This window comes from Protopterus annectens, chromosome 4.part0 (genome assembly GCF_019279795.1).
Source record: "Protopterus annectens isolate FY-2018-M chromosome 4.part0, PAN1.0, whole genome shotgun sequence".
Classification (NCBI taxonomy): Eukaryota; Metazoa; Chordata; order Ceratodontiformes; family Protopteridae; genus Protopterus; species Protopterus annectens.
Genome location: NC_056733.1, coordinates 1,296,479,246 through 1,296,495,398, shown reverse-complemented (window position 1 = coordinate 1,296,495,398; position 16,153 = coordinate 1,296,479,246). Strand labels below are relative to the sequence as shown.

Genomic DNA, 16,153 nt, shown 5'->3' with positions numbered 1-16,153 from the left:
CTTAAATTTTCTACAGCTAAAACTATACTAAACAGTGTTTTAATTTTTTTCATTTTTTTCGAATATTGGTGATTCACCATTGAACAGAAATTAAGCATAGTATTTTGAGTAGAGCGCAGAAGAGGAAAAGAGTTGCAAAGAGAAGGAGAAAATGTACAAACTTCCAAAATTAATACCCTGGTTGAACCCAGGTACAATGTCAGCCACTAATACTGCTTCTTCAAATATAGCATCCAATCCTGCATTCAATCATCTAGTTCCAGCAGGTATACCAATGGTATCATTACCTGTTTAATGTTGGGGATATTCCACAAGAGGAAATATCCAAATCTGTAACAGTAAAGGAGTTTGCGATCCAAAACACAGACTCGAGGCTATGAACATTAACGATACTAACACAGTGAATTACTGGATTCGTATTGAGCCGTCATCATGACAGAATCATGATAGCAACTTTTCAAACTCATACATTATGTATAAAGGAGAACAAAGAATACTTAAGACAAGGTATTTATCAAATAATGTGTTCAAACATGAAACACAAAAGTCTACTCTGTTCACCTTCCCAAGGTAATTTGTACTGCTTTGTACATGTACTGTCCAAGACAGAGTCTTCCCTTTGCTACATCAAGATTCAATGACTGGAAACACAGCAAAGAAAATGGATAAAAACATTGTTAAGTGTATGAAGGCATATTTGATCTGACAAATTGGAAGTGTAGCTTCTTTGTTACTTGATCACCACCACTCACAGCAGGAGTACTGGCATAAAGTGTTGACGTGTGATTTCTGTAATTTGCTTTCTTGCCTCCAGAGGTTTGCCATTTCATGGAGAAAATCACATTATTCGGTCAGCAAAAAGTGGATACTATTTAGGTATTCTAGAGTTGAGTGAATTTGACCCTTGTTTGGAAAACATCTCAAACTGTACAGAAATCATGGAAAACAGAACCAATCATACTTATCAGCGAACATTTGTGAGGAATATATTGAATTAATGGGACATCATGTTTTTTGTGCTATTCTTGAACTAAGAGAGTCAAAACTGTACAGAAATCATGGAAAACAGAACCAATCATATTTATCAGCGAACATTTGCGAGGAGTATATTGAATTAATGGGACATCATGTTTTTTGTGCTATTCTTGAAGAACTAAGAGAGTCAAAGTATTTCTCAGTAAGTGTGGATTCCACTCCAGACATCTCACACACGATCAACTGACATTTACTGTCTGGTACATTTGAGGATGTGAACCTGTGGCACATTTCATTAAGTTCATCTCCATCTTTTCTCATGGAGCAAAGAATCTAGCAGACACGGTTGTGGACTTCCTTAATGAAAACAAAATTCCACTTTCAAACTGCTGTGGTCAGTTGTATGATAATGCCTCAAATGCATCTGGATGCTATACTGGATTGCAAGCATAGATTCATCAACTGAATGAGTTTGCAATCTATGTCCCCTGTGCTGGACACAGCCTGAACTTGGTGGGAGTAAAGTGGTAGAGTGTTGTCTATAGACTTTAAAATTCTTTGAATTTGTTCAGTGTCTGTATTCCTTTTTCTCTGCTTCTACACATCGATGGAATGTTCTGGCATCACCTTTAGGAAAGGATGATGATGTAGTCAAGCATCTGTCTGACATGAGATGGTTGCCACATTTTGATGCTGTCCATGCTCTGTGTGGGGGTTTTGAGAAAATTAAACATGTACAGGATTCTGTATCAGCTGACACTGAACAAGAAGTGAACATAAGGCTACAGGCAGGCGGACTGAGTGAGAAAGTGGAGCACCCGGAAATGATCTGACAAATTCTTTGATATGACATTCTTGAAAGAGTGAACAAAATAAGTAATGTCCTGCAGTCAACAGGATGTGAACATACTTGTTGCCATTAATCTTTTTGAGTCCTTATCTTCAGGAAATTAGAGACAAATTTAGTGAATACATATTAAAAAGCTAGGAGTAGGTATCCAGATTCAGATTTTAGCTATGTGAAAAAACATAAGCAAAGTGTGTGTCTTACTAGATATGACGGATCAGAAGAGCTACTTCTCACTAAAAGTGAAAAGTTCAAAGTAGAAAAATTCCTGTCTGTTCTGGAGTCTCTTATCGTTGAGCTAACAAAACATGCAGAAGGTTATTCATAGACTGGGAATTCGTTTTCCTTCTTCAGGGAATTGAAAACAATTGGTTCTGATGAGCTAAATGAAAAATGTGAAAATCTGGCTAATGTGCATCACAAAGACCTTGACTATGCTTACCTTTTAAATTAATGTGTTCATCTCAAGCACTATATTGTTGTTGGTGAAAATTGCGGCTCTCTCCCTGCAATGTACAGAAAAATAATTTCTGACAACTTGATATCCGTTTCCCAATGTTGAAATTGTACTCAAGAGTATTCAAGTGCATGATGGTTACCAACTGTGCAGAATATCAATCATTTTCAAGACTGAAACAAAAAATCAGCAGCATTTGAACTGGCTTTCATCTACTTGTATGGAAAATGACATCCTCAAGACTACTGACCAAGTCAATTATAAAGCAATTCACTGCAAAGAAATTTTGCAAATGTTTATGTTGAACACGATTAATAAATATCTCATAATAATTTCATACTGTACCATCTGCATCTGTATGCTTTACTAGTTGCAGTATCATCAATATGCTGAAATGTTTGTTTTTCAAGGCTCATATTATATTGTTCAAATGTTTATGTTGACTAATCTTTGCTGTACAGCATGTTTTTAATGTTTAAACACTGACTTTGCTGGATGTATCAATAAATCTATGTTTAATTTTATCAGTCATTTTCATTTTTAATCCTGTGAGTGGTTGTGTAGGTAGTGCACTGCTTTGCCCAGGGGCCAATGCTGTTAAGATGGCCCTGCTCAGATATGGAAGAAACTTGCTGGAGATGTAGGATTAACCAAATAGAAGGCTGCCAACATACTGACACTTGTTATAAACTGAATAAATGTAAAGAACACCTACAGGATCTGATAAGGAAGAGTCCAGAGTATGAATGGATATTGAAAGAAAGCATTATTTGAACTGGGTAGTTTCACTGGAAGAATCTCAGATTTCTAAAAAAAAAAAAAAAAAGTTACGAAAAATTGGAAAAGCAGTAATGACTCTGAATAAGCACAATTTACTGTTTTTCTGAAGATATTACATGACTGAGAGTTAAAAGGACAAGGTAAAGGTGTTGATTTCATAATGATAAATGGCTACTATGGGATTCACATGCCCTGGAACTTGGTAGATACTTTTCATAGGAGGTTACTAGGCTAATGGCCCTAGGGCCCTTACAAGCCTAGCCAAGAGATTATCCCCAAAAAAGAAACCTCAGTCAGCACCTGTCACCTCTGTCAGTGAGGGACATTAGGTGGAACCCCTGGGACAAATTTGTGTTTTCCCATCCACTCATCAATGTTGCGCTTGAAGAGGGGTCAGCGAGGTATGTATGGGAAGTCTATTCCAGAGACGGGGCAGCCTCTGGGAGACAAACCTGTCTCTCCAGCAGCTTTTGTTGATGTTGCATTTTAGATTTAGGCTTATCGAGTGGGTAATGCGTGAGGAGTTATACTTATGGATATGGAGCATCTTTAGTAGGGCAGGGTCCGATATTGCCTTGTAGGTGAGACACAGGTCACCTCTGAGCAATCTATATGATACCGAGTAGAGTGATCATGACTTCAACCTGTCCACATAGGACAGGTGTTGGAGGCCATGGATTCTCTTTGTGAGGTATTTCTATGGCCTTTCGAGTTGATGCAGGTGTTTGGAGAGGTACATACCAAATGAGGCATTATACTCAATTATAGGTCTAATGAGGGAGGAGTACAGAGCGGTAATAACCTTTTTTCTGGATGAAATCCCTTTACTTATGAGATGAACCAAGTAAAATGCTTTTCTGACCACTGCCGCCACATGATGGTTGAATGTGAGATTGTTGTCAACCTGAGTACCCAGGTCTCTCACCACAGATTAAGTGCTGGGGTGGGGGGGGTTACAGTTGATGTGGTAATCGGCAGGGGCAGTGTTTTTGCCGAATGGTATGATGATACATTTTTTTGTGTTTAACTTAAGGCCATGACTTTGGCACCAGTTATTTGTAGCTGTGAGACCCTCTTGCAGTATGTTAACATCATCTGGGGGGAGTCGATGACAGCACCCAACTTACAGTCATCTGCAAACTTGGTCAGCCACAGGCCCTTTGTCTTAGCCTGGACCTCTGAAAAGTAGATGCAAAACAGTAGGGGTCCCAGGACAGATCCCTGGGGAACACTACTAGTGACAGGTCTAGTGGCACCTATTTTGACCTTGTGGGTCCTGTCAGCCAGTTGGCCACCCATCTGATAAGACAGGGATCAACACCAAGTTGTGTTAGCTTTTCGATGATGCCCGAGTGGGAGATTGTGTCAAAGGCCTTGGTCGGGTCAAGGTAAGCTGTATGTACGGACTTTCCCTCATCCAGGGCCTTGGTGACAGTCTCAAAGAAGTCAACTAGGTTCAGTAGGCAAGATCTGTCCCTGACAAATCCGAACTGGATGAGATCAAGGTGCTTGGAGATTGCCTATGTCCTTGTTTATGAGATCCATATAAATACACTCCATGGCTTTACATATCAGACTTGTCGAGCTAATGGGGCAATAGTTTTCTGGGTCAGTAGTGGCACCACCTTTGTGCAAGGAGAGGACAATGGCGCTTCTCCACTCTGCTGGAATGAAGCCTGTAATTAGGCTGTGGTTAAACAGGGTGTTCAATGGTGAAGCTAGTTCTTGCTGGAGATGGTGCAGAATACAGCCTGGGATACTATCAGGTCTCATGGAAGCTGTGCCTTTTGCCTTGGATAGGGCCTTTAATACTTGCTCTACAGAGATGTGAGGTGTGGGACAAGTATCAGGGATGTTGACTGGGCCTTTGGGAGGTGAAGTTTGCAGTGAACCTATTAGCTAGCAGGTTGGCTAAGTCAACAGGATCAGTGCAAGTGGTACCATTAAGTACTAATTCAGAACAAACTTGGACTTTACCATAGAGGTTCCTAATTTAACTGAAGGACTTGTGGTTTCTCATTGTTTCAGAGGCTAGTTTTGACTCATAATTGGCTTTGGAGATTTTCACAAGTGATCTAATTTGCTTGTTGAGGTGGAGGAGAGAGTTTTTCCAACCCTTGGACAACAGTTTCTTCTTTTTGTTGTAAAGCCTGTTGATAGAGGATGTCCACCAGACAGGTTTGTGTTTCCTTGAGGAGCAGGTTTTAGTTCTGTTGGGAATGGCTGAGTCCATGCTGTTGTGCAGGTGCTTGTATACTGCACTGGCATACTGTTCAGCATAGTTGTCTGCATCCTCTGAGGGAGCGGTGGTATGAAGCTGCAGATACCCTCCCTTTGGAGGCTGTAGTCAGCTTTTGAGAAGTTGTTTAGCCTGGTTACAGCTGGGGAGGGGTTGGGTGGGATAGAAACATCGACCGAGACAGACTGATGATCTGATCTCACCTGGGAAGAACATACTATGAGAATGGTGTGGTGGTCACCCATGTTGGTGAGAACCAAGTCCAGTATGATATCTCCCCATTTAGGCGATGAGACCAGCTGCTCTTGTGCATTAGAATTGATGAAGTCAAGGAATCATTGGGTGAGTGCATTAGTGCAGGAATATTTCACCCAGTCTATGGTGGGGTAGTTGAAGTCACCAAGGATTAGGGTGTTAGCAGGTACCTTGACGGAGTCAAGTAGGTCCAGGTAGGAAGAGTTGGGTGTCCTGAGTCATGGAGGGGGATCTATAGCTGGCTATAACTTGGATGGGTGTCTTGCCAACTGTCAGTTGCACCTGGAGTAATTCCAGTGCACCATGCTGATAAACCACTCTAGAAGTGTTGTTGTTGTTTGTCTTTCGGCTTTTCCTGGTTAGGGGTCGCCACAGCGGAATTCCGGTCTGCCAATGATTGGCAGTAGATTTTTACATGCAGAGTTGCCGGCCCTGACGCGCAACCTTCAACAAAGGTATGCCCATTCACACGTCTCCACACAGAAGATGCTCTAGCTGAGAATCGAACAGGACAACATCTTACTGTGAGGCGACAACGCTACCGCAGCACCATCACCGCAGTAATAAACCACTCTAGAAGTGTGCCTCTCCTTAATGAAGATATAGACTCCACCACTCTTAGTCTTTCCAATTTCATTTTGGGGTCAGAAAGTGTGGAAAGAGGTATAGCCTGGTAAGGCAGGGGTGCTCTCTGCAGCCCTGATCCAGGTTTCTGTGGCTGCACAGACAATGGCATCTTTCAGTGTGAGGAGAGCCTCCAGTGAGTGCATTTTCAGGTTAAGGCTCCTAGCATTGAGCAGCATGACCTTCAATTTGCTTTTAGACAGATAATTTATGTTGGAAGATTTGTCTTTGGGTCATAGTCTAAAAAAGGCACAATGAGGGAGGCAAGAGCCTTGGACAAGATTCAGAACCCCAAGGATGACAGGTGGAGGCCATCTCTGGCAAAGCATTGAGGCTTGTCAACCATGTCATCCCAGGCAGACAGATACTGGATTCCCCCTGGAAAGACACCAGAAACTAAGCCAGTTTTTGAAGTCAATCATTTTTTGTTGGTATTGTGGTATCATTCTTGGTGAAGGTAGGATGCTGCTTAGGGCTAGGGTCATACCTGCCTGGAATACATACTCAGAGCTCAATCATGTCTTTCTTCATATAGTGCAGGGAGGTACATCTCAAGTCATTCACACTGACATGGACAATGGTCATACTTGCACCTGTTGTGCACAGACTTAAGTGCATGCATAATGTGGCAGATTCTACCACCTGACAAACAGCTAACCTTGCTGAGTCTGGTGAGGAGGACATCAGTGTGTCTCACTATTGAGTCACCAATGACTAGTATGTTTGGTTTATTGTTATGCCTTATCGGCTGCATTGGTTTATCGTTATGCCTACTGGGCTATGACTGGTGTGTTGACTACTGTTTGTGATGTGATTGGTGTCATGTGTGAAATGTTTGTGAGTGTGTTTTGGTGGTCTCTGTTTGGGTAAGTGTTTGATGAGGACCCCTGCATAGGTGGGTGTGCAACTCTAATATGGGTGATGGCACTCTCCTCTTTGTCAGGAGTACTGACTGGTGTAAAGACAGCATGGATTCCAGCTTACTGATGTAGATGCATCTCTCACAAGTAGAAGAATTATGTACTAGGAGAAGGGGACTGTCCATGAACATGAGGCAGTTGCTACACTGTCTCATTATGCCCACGTCAACCATGCTAGCAGGGGAAACTGGTTGGGAATTGTCCAGACACAGTGTTCTGAATACTTGGTGGACTTATGGAGAGCAGGGTTTGATAAGGGTTTGTCCACAAGAACCCTAAATGTAAAACAACTGGCCTGAAGCATAAGTGCTAAAACCAAAATTAAGATGTTGAGAATAGCAGCCAGATTTAATCAGGCTACTACCAAGAAGTAATAAGTGCAGAATAAGAGCACTTGAGCACTTTAAGAGTACACAGAACAGCAAACTAAGGTAATAATGAAGGGGGAAGACAGTTAAGCTCAGTTGAATACATTTTTTTAGTGGAGAGGTAGGAAACAGAGCAACATTAAGACACTACAGGGGCTGTCCTTCCCAAATGCTCTCTCTGTACACAGTAGATAGAGCTGATGAGATGGGACTGGTAGGACGGTCCGAAATCAAATAAGCAAGGGGGTAGTTCTTCCCAAATGATCTCACTGTACTCAGTTTGAGTGAGCAAATGAGATGGTCCAGGAGGAGTGTCCAGATACAGTTTTCAAGATTTGCAGGACCAAAGGTCAAGGCCATCACTGGACTTTTCAGGGGAAAACAGTTTAAGTTTGCTGCATCTGGTACAGACCGGGTATTGGGATCTATGATGTATTAAATGGTGCATCATTTAATTTAACTGTAAATTTTGGTTCTGGACTGGGTCTAACATGGTTTTAAATAGTTTATAGCAAAGACACAGTCACCAAGTTACCACTGAAGTGCACCATGCATGTGGATTGCACAGTTGTTTTAGATACTTGGTTTGCTGTTGGATAAAGTATTTTTTCCCTTTAAAAAAAGAAATTAAAGATGCTCACTTTTTGGAAGGAAAGATGTAACAAATCTGAAGAAGATTTAAAGGGCAAAGACATCAGATTGTTAATAAAGGTCCATATAGTCAAAGTTATTGTTTTCCCTGTAATAATAGCCTCATCTAGGACTGCAATCCCTGACACTTTAACCTTACAGTTTTTCAACTTCAATCGATCATCAGGAACCCAAGTTACCCTTCTAGTGTTCTTGCATCTCATTAACTTTCTGGAAAGCATATACAGTTTTTATATGGGCAATAAACCAAGGCATAGATGTACATTTAGGCCCCATTCCTGCAGTACTGTTTCTGGCATTCACATTTTCAATCAAGGACCATCTATTCCACTACTAAATGTTCACTTTACTGTTAGCTTCAATTTTCATCACAGTCTGAAACCATCACTAGCATCCCTAAAGGTTTGGGAACCTTTTTCCTTAAGCTCTCCACTCAGATAATCAACTCTTACCGGACATCTACATTTTATGTGACAAACATATCCTCCCAGATTTCATGTCTGTGGCTAAACTGGATCTCAAATTCTTATCACAGAAGACTCATTGTTTTAGTGATTGTTACCTTAGCCAGAAGAGTTTTTGAATTGCATGCTCTATCATTCAAACTTCCTTTTATGCCAAAAGTAGCTACAGATAGAAACCTCATTCAGTCAATTAAACTCACAGTATAAACTGGGGAGAATACATATTGTACTGTCTAGATGTCCACCAATTATATTTTTATTTAGAAAGTCCAAACTCCATCGCTTTTCCCCAGAACAAAGGTCAAGAGATTATCAAGGTCACTCTGTCTAGGTGTATATCAGATTGCATCATTTATTTGTCGATGAAGTACAATTGTCTGCCTCAGACACCCAAAGCACAGAAAGCCACGACAATGGTTACTTCTATAGCCATTTTCAGGAATGTCACAGTTGATGTGATACATATTACTTAGACATGAGCTTTACTGCATACGTATGCAAGATACTACAAGATGGATATGATTTCTCTGCCCAGACCTACATTCAAAACTATATTTTGCAACTTAAACAAAAATAAAAACAGAAAGGCATTCAGTTTGGTACTACATGAAGTTTTCTTGGGCATTTTGAAAAATGTAGGCAAAAACAGATACGTTTCTAAATGGTTTAAGAACTGGTTTAAGAACTGGTTAACTAACAGGAAAAACAGAGTAAAAATTAGAGCTATAAACTCTGACCCAAGACAGTCTGCTAGAGTTATTCATCCATGATCTATTACATTTTGATTTTTTGATGATTGTCCAGTTCCTGCTTAAGCTTGGTTTAATAAATTTGCTGACGATGTAAGGATTGGTTGTATGGTTACGAACATAAGATCACCTTTTCATGCAAAATTAACTGCATTCTTTGACTAGCTGGGTAAATTCAAAATGTATGAATGTAACATTAACAAGTGTACAGAAATTCATTTTGGAACAAGGAATTTCATACATCCATATGCTTTGGATAATCAAATATGTAAGCCATCAGATTTGGTTACGAATTTGGGTACCCTGGTTGATTCTCATTTAAATTATGAGGCTAATAACAGACGAGTTTTAGGGTGGGGGCTCTGTCTTGTCATTAAAAGAGGACAGACAATCACGTTAGGTACAAAAGTTAGGTACTTACCATAACATTAAAACTCTTCACATGTCATGCCTATCCATTTCATTATACACACCCACCTTCCCCCACTGTATCATTTCATCCACCAGAGGGCTCTACAGGATGCAACAGGGGTACTTGGAGACTATCAAGTTACTTCTGTTCCTAAGTGCACTCCTGAACAGAAGAGGGAAATGAGGTAATGTGCATTATGGGAGTAAGGAAGAAATTCTTCAACTTGGTATCGTCCTAAAGAAAGTGAGAAGCTGTTGTCTGTGTCTGCCAGTCCAGCGTTGAAGTGGATGGATTGGATTTTATAAGATCCTCATGTCTGCTGCTTGTATCCATGATTTCATCCTTCAGTCACTACCCAAACGTTTATAACCTACTTGACAATGGACACACAGAATGACACGTAAAATAAGAAATGTATTCTTTTTCTCAGCTCTCACTTCCCCACTAAAGTCAGGTACAACTCCTACACCTATTTGATAGTCAGCCTTTCCCATCTTCTTTACACTCAAGAAATTGTCACTTGAGGAAACTAAAGATGAAATGTTCATTACTGCAAAATGGATACTCTTATGGACCTTGGCTGCACATTGATATTCTATCCATGAATATCACAAACAGGAGGGGAGACCAGACGCACTACTGGCAAACCCATACACTCACCCTAAATGATCTTAAATTAATGCTTGCAAGTTGAACACAAATCCTGAAATACAAGGACTGAATGGAAGCAGCAGCATCCCCAAAATACTGTACTGTTGTAGCACTTCCCATGACATATTCCAGGGTGCACTCACCCACAAGGCAAAGCTTGGAAGTCTGGTGCATTGCAATCAAGTGGCACACAAAAGTGGGATGGAGTAACATGGTCTAGAGCCTGGAAATGAAAACTGTCTCTTAAGACACAGAATATCTACTCACTTCAAAATTACATGCTGGATTAGTTAATCTTATATCTGCATACTGCATTGGCTCTGGAACCATATTTATCAAGGAACTGGCCTCTCTCCTAATCTGGAGGTAACCCACAGGGCAAGTCATTAGACCTGAGGCCACAAATTCTGAACAGCTTTACTAATAGAAGTCGCGACCACAGAATTTCATGTCATTTGGATCGAAATTAAAATATTATCTCAAAGAATACCAATGTAAAGTACTAAAAGCTGAACACACAGTATTACAGTATCACCTTTGCTGATTTCCTGTTAATCTTAAATTGAGGTACAGCTATATACCTTTGAACATTAGCAGTAATGCTGAAATAGATACAACTCTTTAAACCTTGATACTTAAACCTGATGATTATAAAAGATCAAGAATGTACTACAATGCAACCCAAAATCTATTCATAACATTTACCAAGACCTTTCACCTTTATAATGTTCATATGTCCATCTCATCACTTATGGAACCGGAGATTATACACTAATTATCCTTCATTTGAACTAAATTTACATATTACCCCATATGAGCTGGACTCATTCCTCCCTAGTTCCTGTTGCATAACAAATATCCCTTCTTTTTTCATAAAACTTAACATTACACCAGCTTTTACTTTGTCCAGTCCTGATAATTACATCTTATGTTTTCACAATCCATACTGTAACACATCTTATAATTACATTATAATAATTCACATATAGTCTCCATGCTCAATTTAAATAAAGACATAATAACCTAATCCAAATAGATTCCTTTGTGCTGAACTAATACTGTATGCATTTGTCATCCTCTGACATGTTCAGTGCTTCCTTTCTACCTTCCTATATATCCTCAACCAGCTGTTAGGCAGTCTGCTTCCCGACCTGTTGCCATTTTACAACTTAATACTGAACTTCTCATTCCAGTCCCCTTCATCACTTCTAGCTAAGGTATTCAGATATATGCATAAATATATAACTATAAATTGCACTTCAGTGAAAACACCAAAATGCTGACATAAAAACATTGACATAATGTAATAAAAAAAAATAGCCTGCAAATTGTGCGCACTCTGGGACATATCAGATCGTGTACATCTTTTTTTGTAAAGAAGCTTGCCCCCACTGCACTCCCATATCCCTCCCATATCCCCTGATAATTAAATATACTAACTCCAAGATTACACAATAATGGGGAAAGGGTACATTTCCCAACCTTATTACAGTCTTACATAACGGGTGAACATCTGTTTTTCTCGACAATAATGAAGGTGGACTACATTAAGGGCTCACATACACGTGTGTGTGTGCGATTGTGTGTGTACATGAGTGTGAGGGTGAGTATGTGCACATATGTAAGGATCTCCCATTTTCAATAATATAATCCTTTAATTATACTGCTGTTACACTATAACGCATATTTCTGTAATTGCATAAGTCACACATTTCCATATACAAACACTAACAAGGCACCATTCAAACATGAACTGATCTCAAGTCCGTCTCTGAGGAGGCACCTTCATTATCATGGTATTCAACCATACACTGTCACTGAAAATAACAAATCACACCCATCCTCTTCAAGCATGCCATAACTTCCATCATCAGTCCATTTTATGGTCCTGCTCACTTTCAACAAATACTTCGGTTCTACACTTTACAATAACCTGTAGAGAGAACACACCTTGACACTTTCATTTACTATTCAGTAGAAGGGTAATTATATCAAATTTCATACATCCCGCAGCTTTCCCTCATCTTTTGTAAGTGTAAAGCAGAGACATTGACAGCCTCTGAAAAATTAAATTACTCAAAAAGCTCAGAAATTGTTTTTTTTTCTCATAACCAAATCACACCATTTACAATAATTAGCCTTTAACAACATGTACCCCATCAGAAAAGAGGCAACAAGAGTCTTTCTACAAAATACATAACCTAAAGGAATGCCAAATCATGAGGTCAGCCTGATGTCATTAGTCTCAAGTATAACATCCTTAACAACTACCCTAATCATCTTGCCCTACATTTTTTTCATCTTAATGGCACCGCTATCAAGTTGATTAATTGTACGCAATAACCAAGAGTCCTCACATTCTAATTATCCTTCTTAATTCAGTACATACTTGCAAGTAAACCAACTGAGCTTAAACTAAACTCAAGTCTATCAACAAAATAAAATCACGTATTCTACCATTACCTATGACATACAACACCTACAACTATTTATCACTATATTCCAAACTTGTAGTTCAAGTCAATCATCAAGGAATACATCACACTCTGAACAAACCATGCTTTTTAGACTAAATATTCCTTTGACATTTCTACCCACATTAATTAAACCTATCCAAGAATTTCAAACTAGTCCCATAGCTCATGTGATCCTTATTCAGCTACATTACTTGGTTTACCTTAAACGTCTTAATACCTGTTTTTATTCACTTTTATATGGGATCCATATCACTTAAATTATCTTGTATCACTTCCCGGAAACAAAATGCAGGCCATCTGACAGAGCCTCTAAAATTCAGTACAGGACATTTGGCATTAAAAAGTGGACATACTACTTTCTCAAGTAATTTTGCAAGGTGGTTTAAACATCTGTCAGTCATTAAACTTTTTAATCCAAAATTATATGCAAACTAACAGCATATAAACAAACTAAACATTTACAACAATGTTCTTTTACTGAACTTACAAAGACTAAAATCTTCAGTTTATAACTACTCATTTCTAACAATGATACATGTATAACATCTAGCACTATAGATATGTAGAAATGTGTCTTGTCCACTATCAAATTAAATCCCCACTTAAGGACAACAGCAGCACACCTGTGGCTTTTATATAGAATACAAATGATGGCAGCATATTTACATCACAGGTTACTTCTTAATCAAAGACAGTCTACATCTTCATATGCTTTTACTTATTGTCTGTAACTTCCACGTTCACTTCCACAGCTTTCAGGCATACTTACTGAGAAAATTAACTAAGTGGTCACAAATCCCATACAGACTCTTAAAAAAACTTTGTTAAGCAGGAAAAAAACAATAACATATTCATTACTTTCAACACCCACAGCAAAGTCCCATTCTCTGCATACTTGTTTCTTTGTCCAGCAAATATTCTACAACAGCCTAGCCACTCAATTGTTTCAGCCAAGTAACTACATCTGAAGTCGTGTTAGGTCAATGTCACATTGAACATCTACAGATTCTCCCTCTCTTCCATTTGATCAAACTGATGTGCCCTTCCTATTCATCTTATATGTGCACAAAACTTAACTGTTCCACTGCATCAGAAGAGCTAAGCAGTTCAGTGCATTCATGTTAGTCAGTTGGGGCAGTTCTTTTCGCTTAGCAGTCATTAATTTTTCACTAGTGAATAATACATGCCGTCTGGGAAAAATAATTCCAGAAACATTGGAAAAGTTAGTTTATACTTTATCTTTCTTCCTTCTTCAGCACTCCTTAATCATCTCTGTATATCGAGATCTCTGCTGCAGTGTGACTTCAGAAAAGTCACAATCTATAAAAAATTATCACCATTCCACTCTACATCTCTTTCCTGGCTGGTTCAACAAACAAAAAACTTGTTCCTTTTCATACCATACCATTACATTTACTAAGATTACTCTTGCTTTACCATGGTTTTGCTTAGCTATAAAAGTTAACCTATAAGTGCTCTTATTCCCAGAAAAAGTGTTTGTAAACCCAGACCAATGTGCCATCTTTGCTTTAAAAAAGTCCTAACAGTAACAGCCGCTATCAGTGAAGGCTGACTGCTCGTATGTTCTTTGCTTAGCCATGCATCTCATATGCTTTTTGCTTATTGGCAATATGGCATCAAACTTTTCATGTTAAAAAAAAATTCAGAATTTTAACTTTGTAGACATCTAATCTTCTAATATTCTGGAATTTATTAAAGGTCACCTCCCATCTCCCCCCGGCTGCCCAACCCCCTACTGCAAATTGTATGCATTTATCATCTTGTTTCCACTGCTGTTGGAGTATTGGGAGTATTGGGTAGTACATCTTACTTTGTATCAGTCAAGTGCTTTTTATTTTACCTATGTTTTGAGTGAGATATTTTTTGTTTTATTTGCTCCTGTAGCATTCCCGTTTTCCATTTGCAATTTTGGCCTGTTGAACATAAACATATTGCAAGCTTTTTGTAACTTTTAGAGCTGGTTTGCTACTCTGGGCTTTTGTACTTTCAAAAACACTAAAGGTTTGTTTCAAAGAAATTTAAAAACTACTTATTGGTTGCATTTTAACATTTAAAATGGACTGATTTCCCATGTGGATGGACTTTTTGCTTAACAGGACTGTGTCATTTCACATACTGTTTGGACAGGAGTTGAAAACTTAGAGAAAGTGCAAAGATACTCATATAGCTTTTGAAATCAGACTTTTTAGTAAGGAAAAAAATCATAGCATCTGTGCTGTTTCCTCCTTTAAACAGCTACGTAGCAGTCAGTGTCACATGGATATTAAAAGGAGTTGTCTAAAGAAATGCAGCTCTAAAATGCGGAACTATAAAATTAGCCTACCTGCCAGTCCAGTCATTTATATTTAATTCTGTGCTTGCATTAAAATATATCTGCCCCCCAAAAATAAACGAGTACCTTTATTTTAGATCGAACAAATGTTTGCTTTTCCATTTGTGTATCTGACTGCATTTCTTCATCCTCCTCCAGACCCCGTAGTGTTGGTGAAGGTGGCGTCATTGCCTGGTATTCTGCATCTCTCACTGTTCGATCTGTTACAGTCAGGCAGAGAGGGTGGTCTGGTATTCCGGGCTCAGGTTCTTCTCCATGATTCACAATTTCCAAAGTGGCTAAAAAATATCAAATGAATCATGTCAAGGGCAGTGACAAGGAACTGAAAAATTCTATAAAATTATGTATGAACTCTGTGTGAGCATGAATATCTGTGACCTGAACAATATAGTAACCAAAAAAATGTCCTATCATTTTCTTCTCCTAAAATCAAGCATCAGTACATTCAAGTTTTAAGGATTAATGTGTTCCAAAGAGGTACCCGTCAGACATTCTCAGCACAATGAAAAACACCTTTACCCTTTGCTCTGTGTACAGTAAAGCTTAACTAGGTATATGTACTTCAAACTTTCAAGCTTTCCAATTAATTAAATACATTTATAATTACCATGCAGTTTGTTGACTACACAGCTTGTCAAATGGCATAGCTGTGGAAGCTTAATGAGTGGAAGGATTACCATGCATTGTTATAATCAATTTGCGTTTGTGAACTATAACAGTTCAATAACCATGGAGTTGTATAGATAGGAGGTGTGGCCATGTTAGGAGTGTGGAGGTAGACCCTCCCCATATAAAATAAAATAAATTATTTGTATGCATGCAAGTGTGTGACATGGTTTTTGATATGTGAAATGTCTGGTTACATCAGAAGCATAGCTAGGGTGAGGCTAAAGGGGAGCAACCCCAATGCAAGGTGTTAGGGTGCAACTGG

General features: G+C 39.0%; 1 protein-coding gene across 2 annotated transcripts in view; it reads right to left on the bottom strand.

Moving 5' to 3' along the window:
- The window catches only part of OVOL1 (ovo like transcriptional repressor 1), a 176,637-nt gene that overhangs the window by 58,201 nt on the left and 102,283 nt on the right, over positions 1-16,153 (bottom strand). For both annotated transcript variants that reach the window (XM_044069177.1, XM_044069178.1), the window contains exon 4: positions 15,289-15,500. In XM_044069177.1, the coding sequence (XP_043925112.1) occupies positions 15,289-15,500 (212 nt within the window). The remainder of the gene's footprint in view (positions 1-15,288; positions 15,501-16,153) is intronic.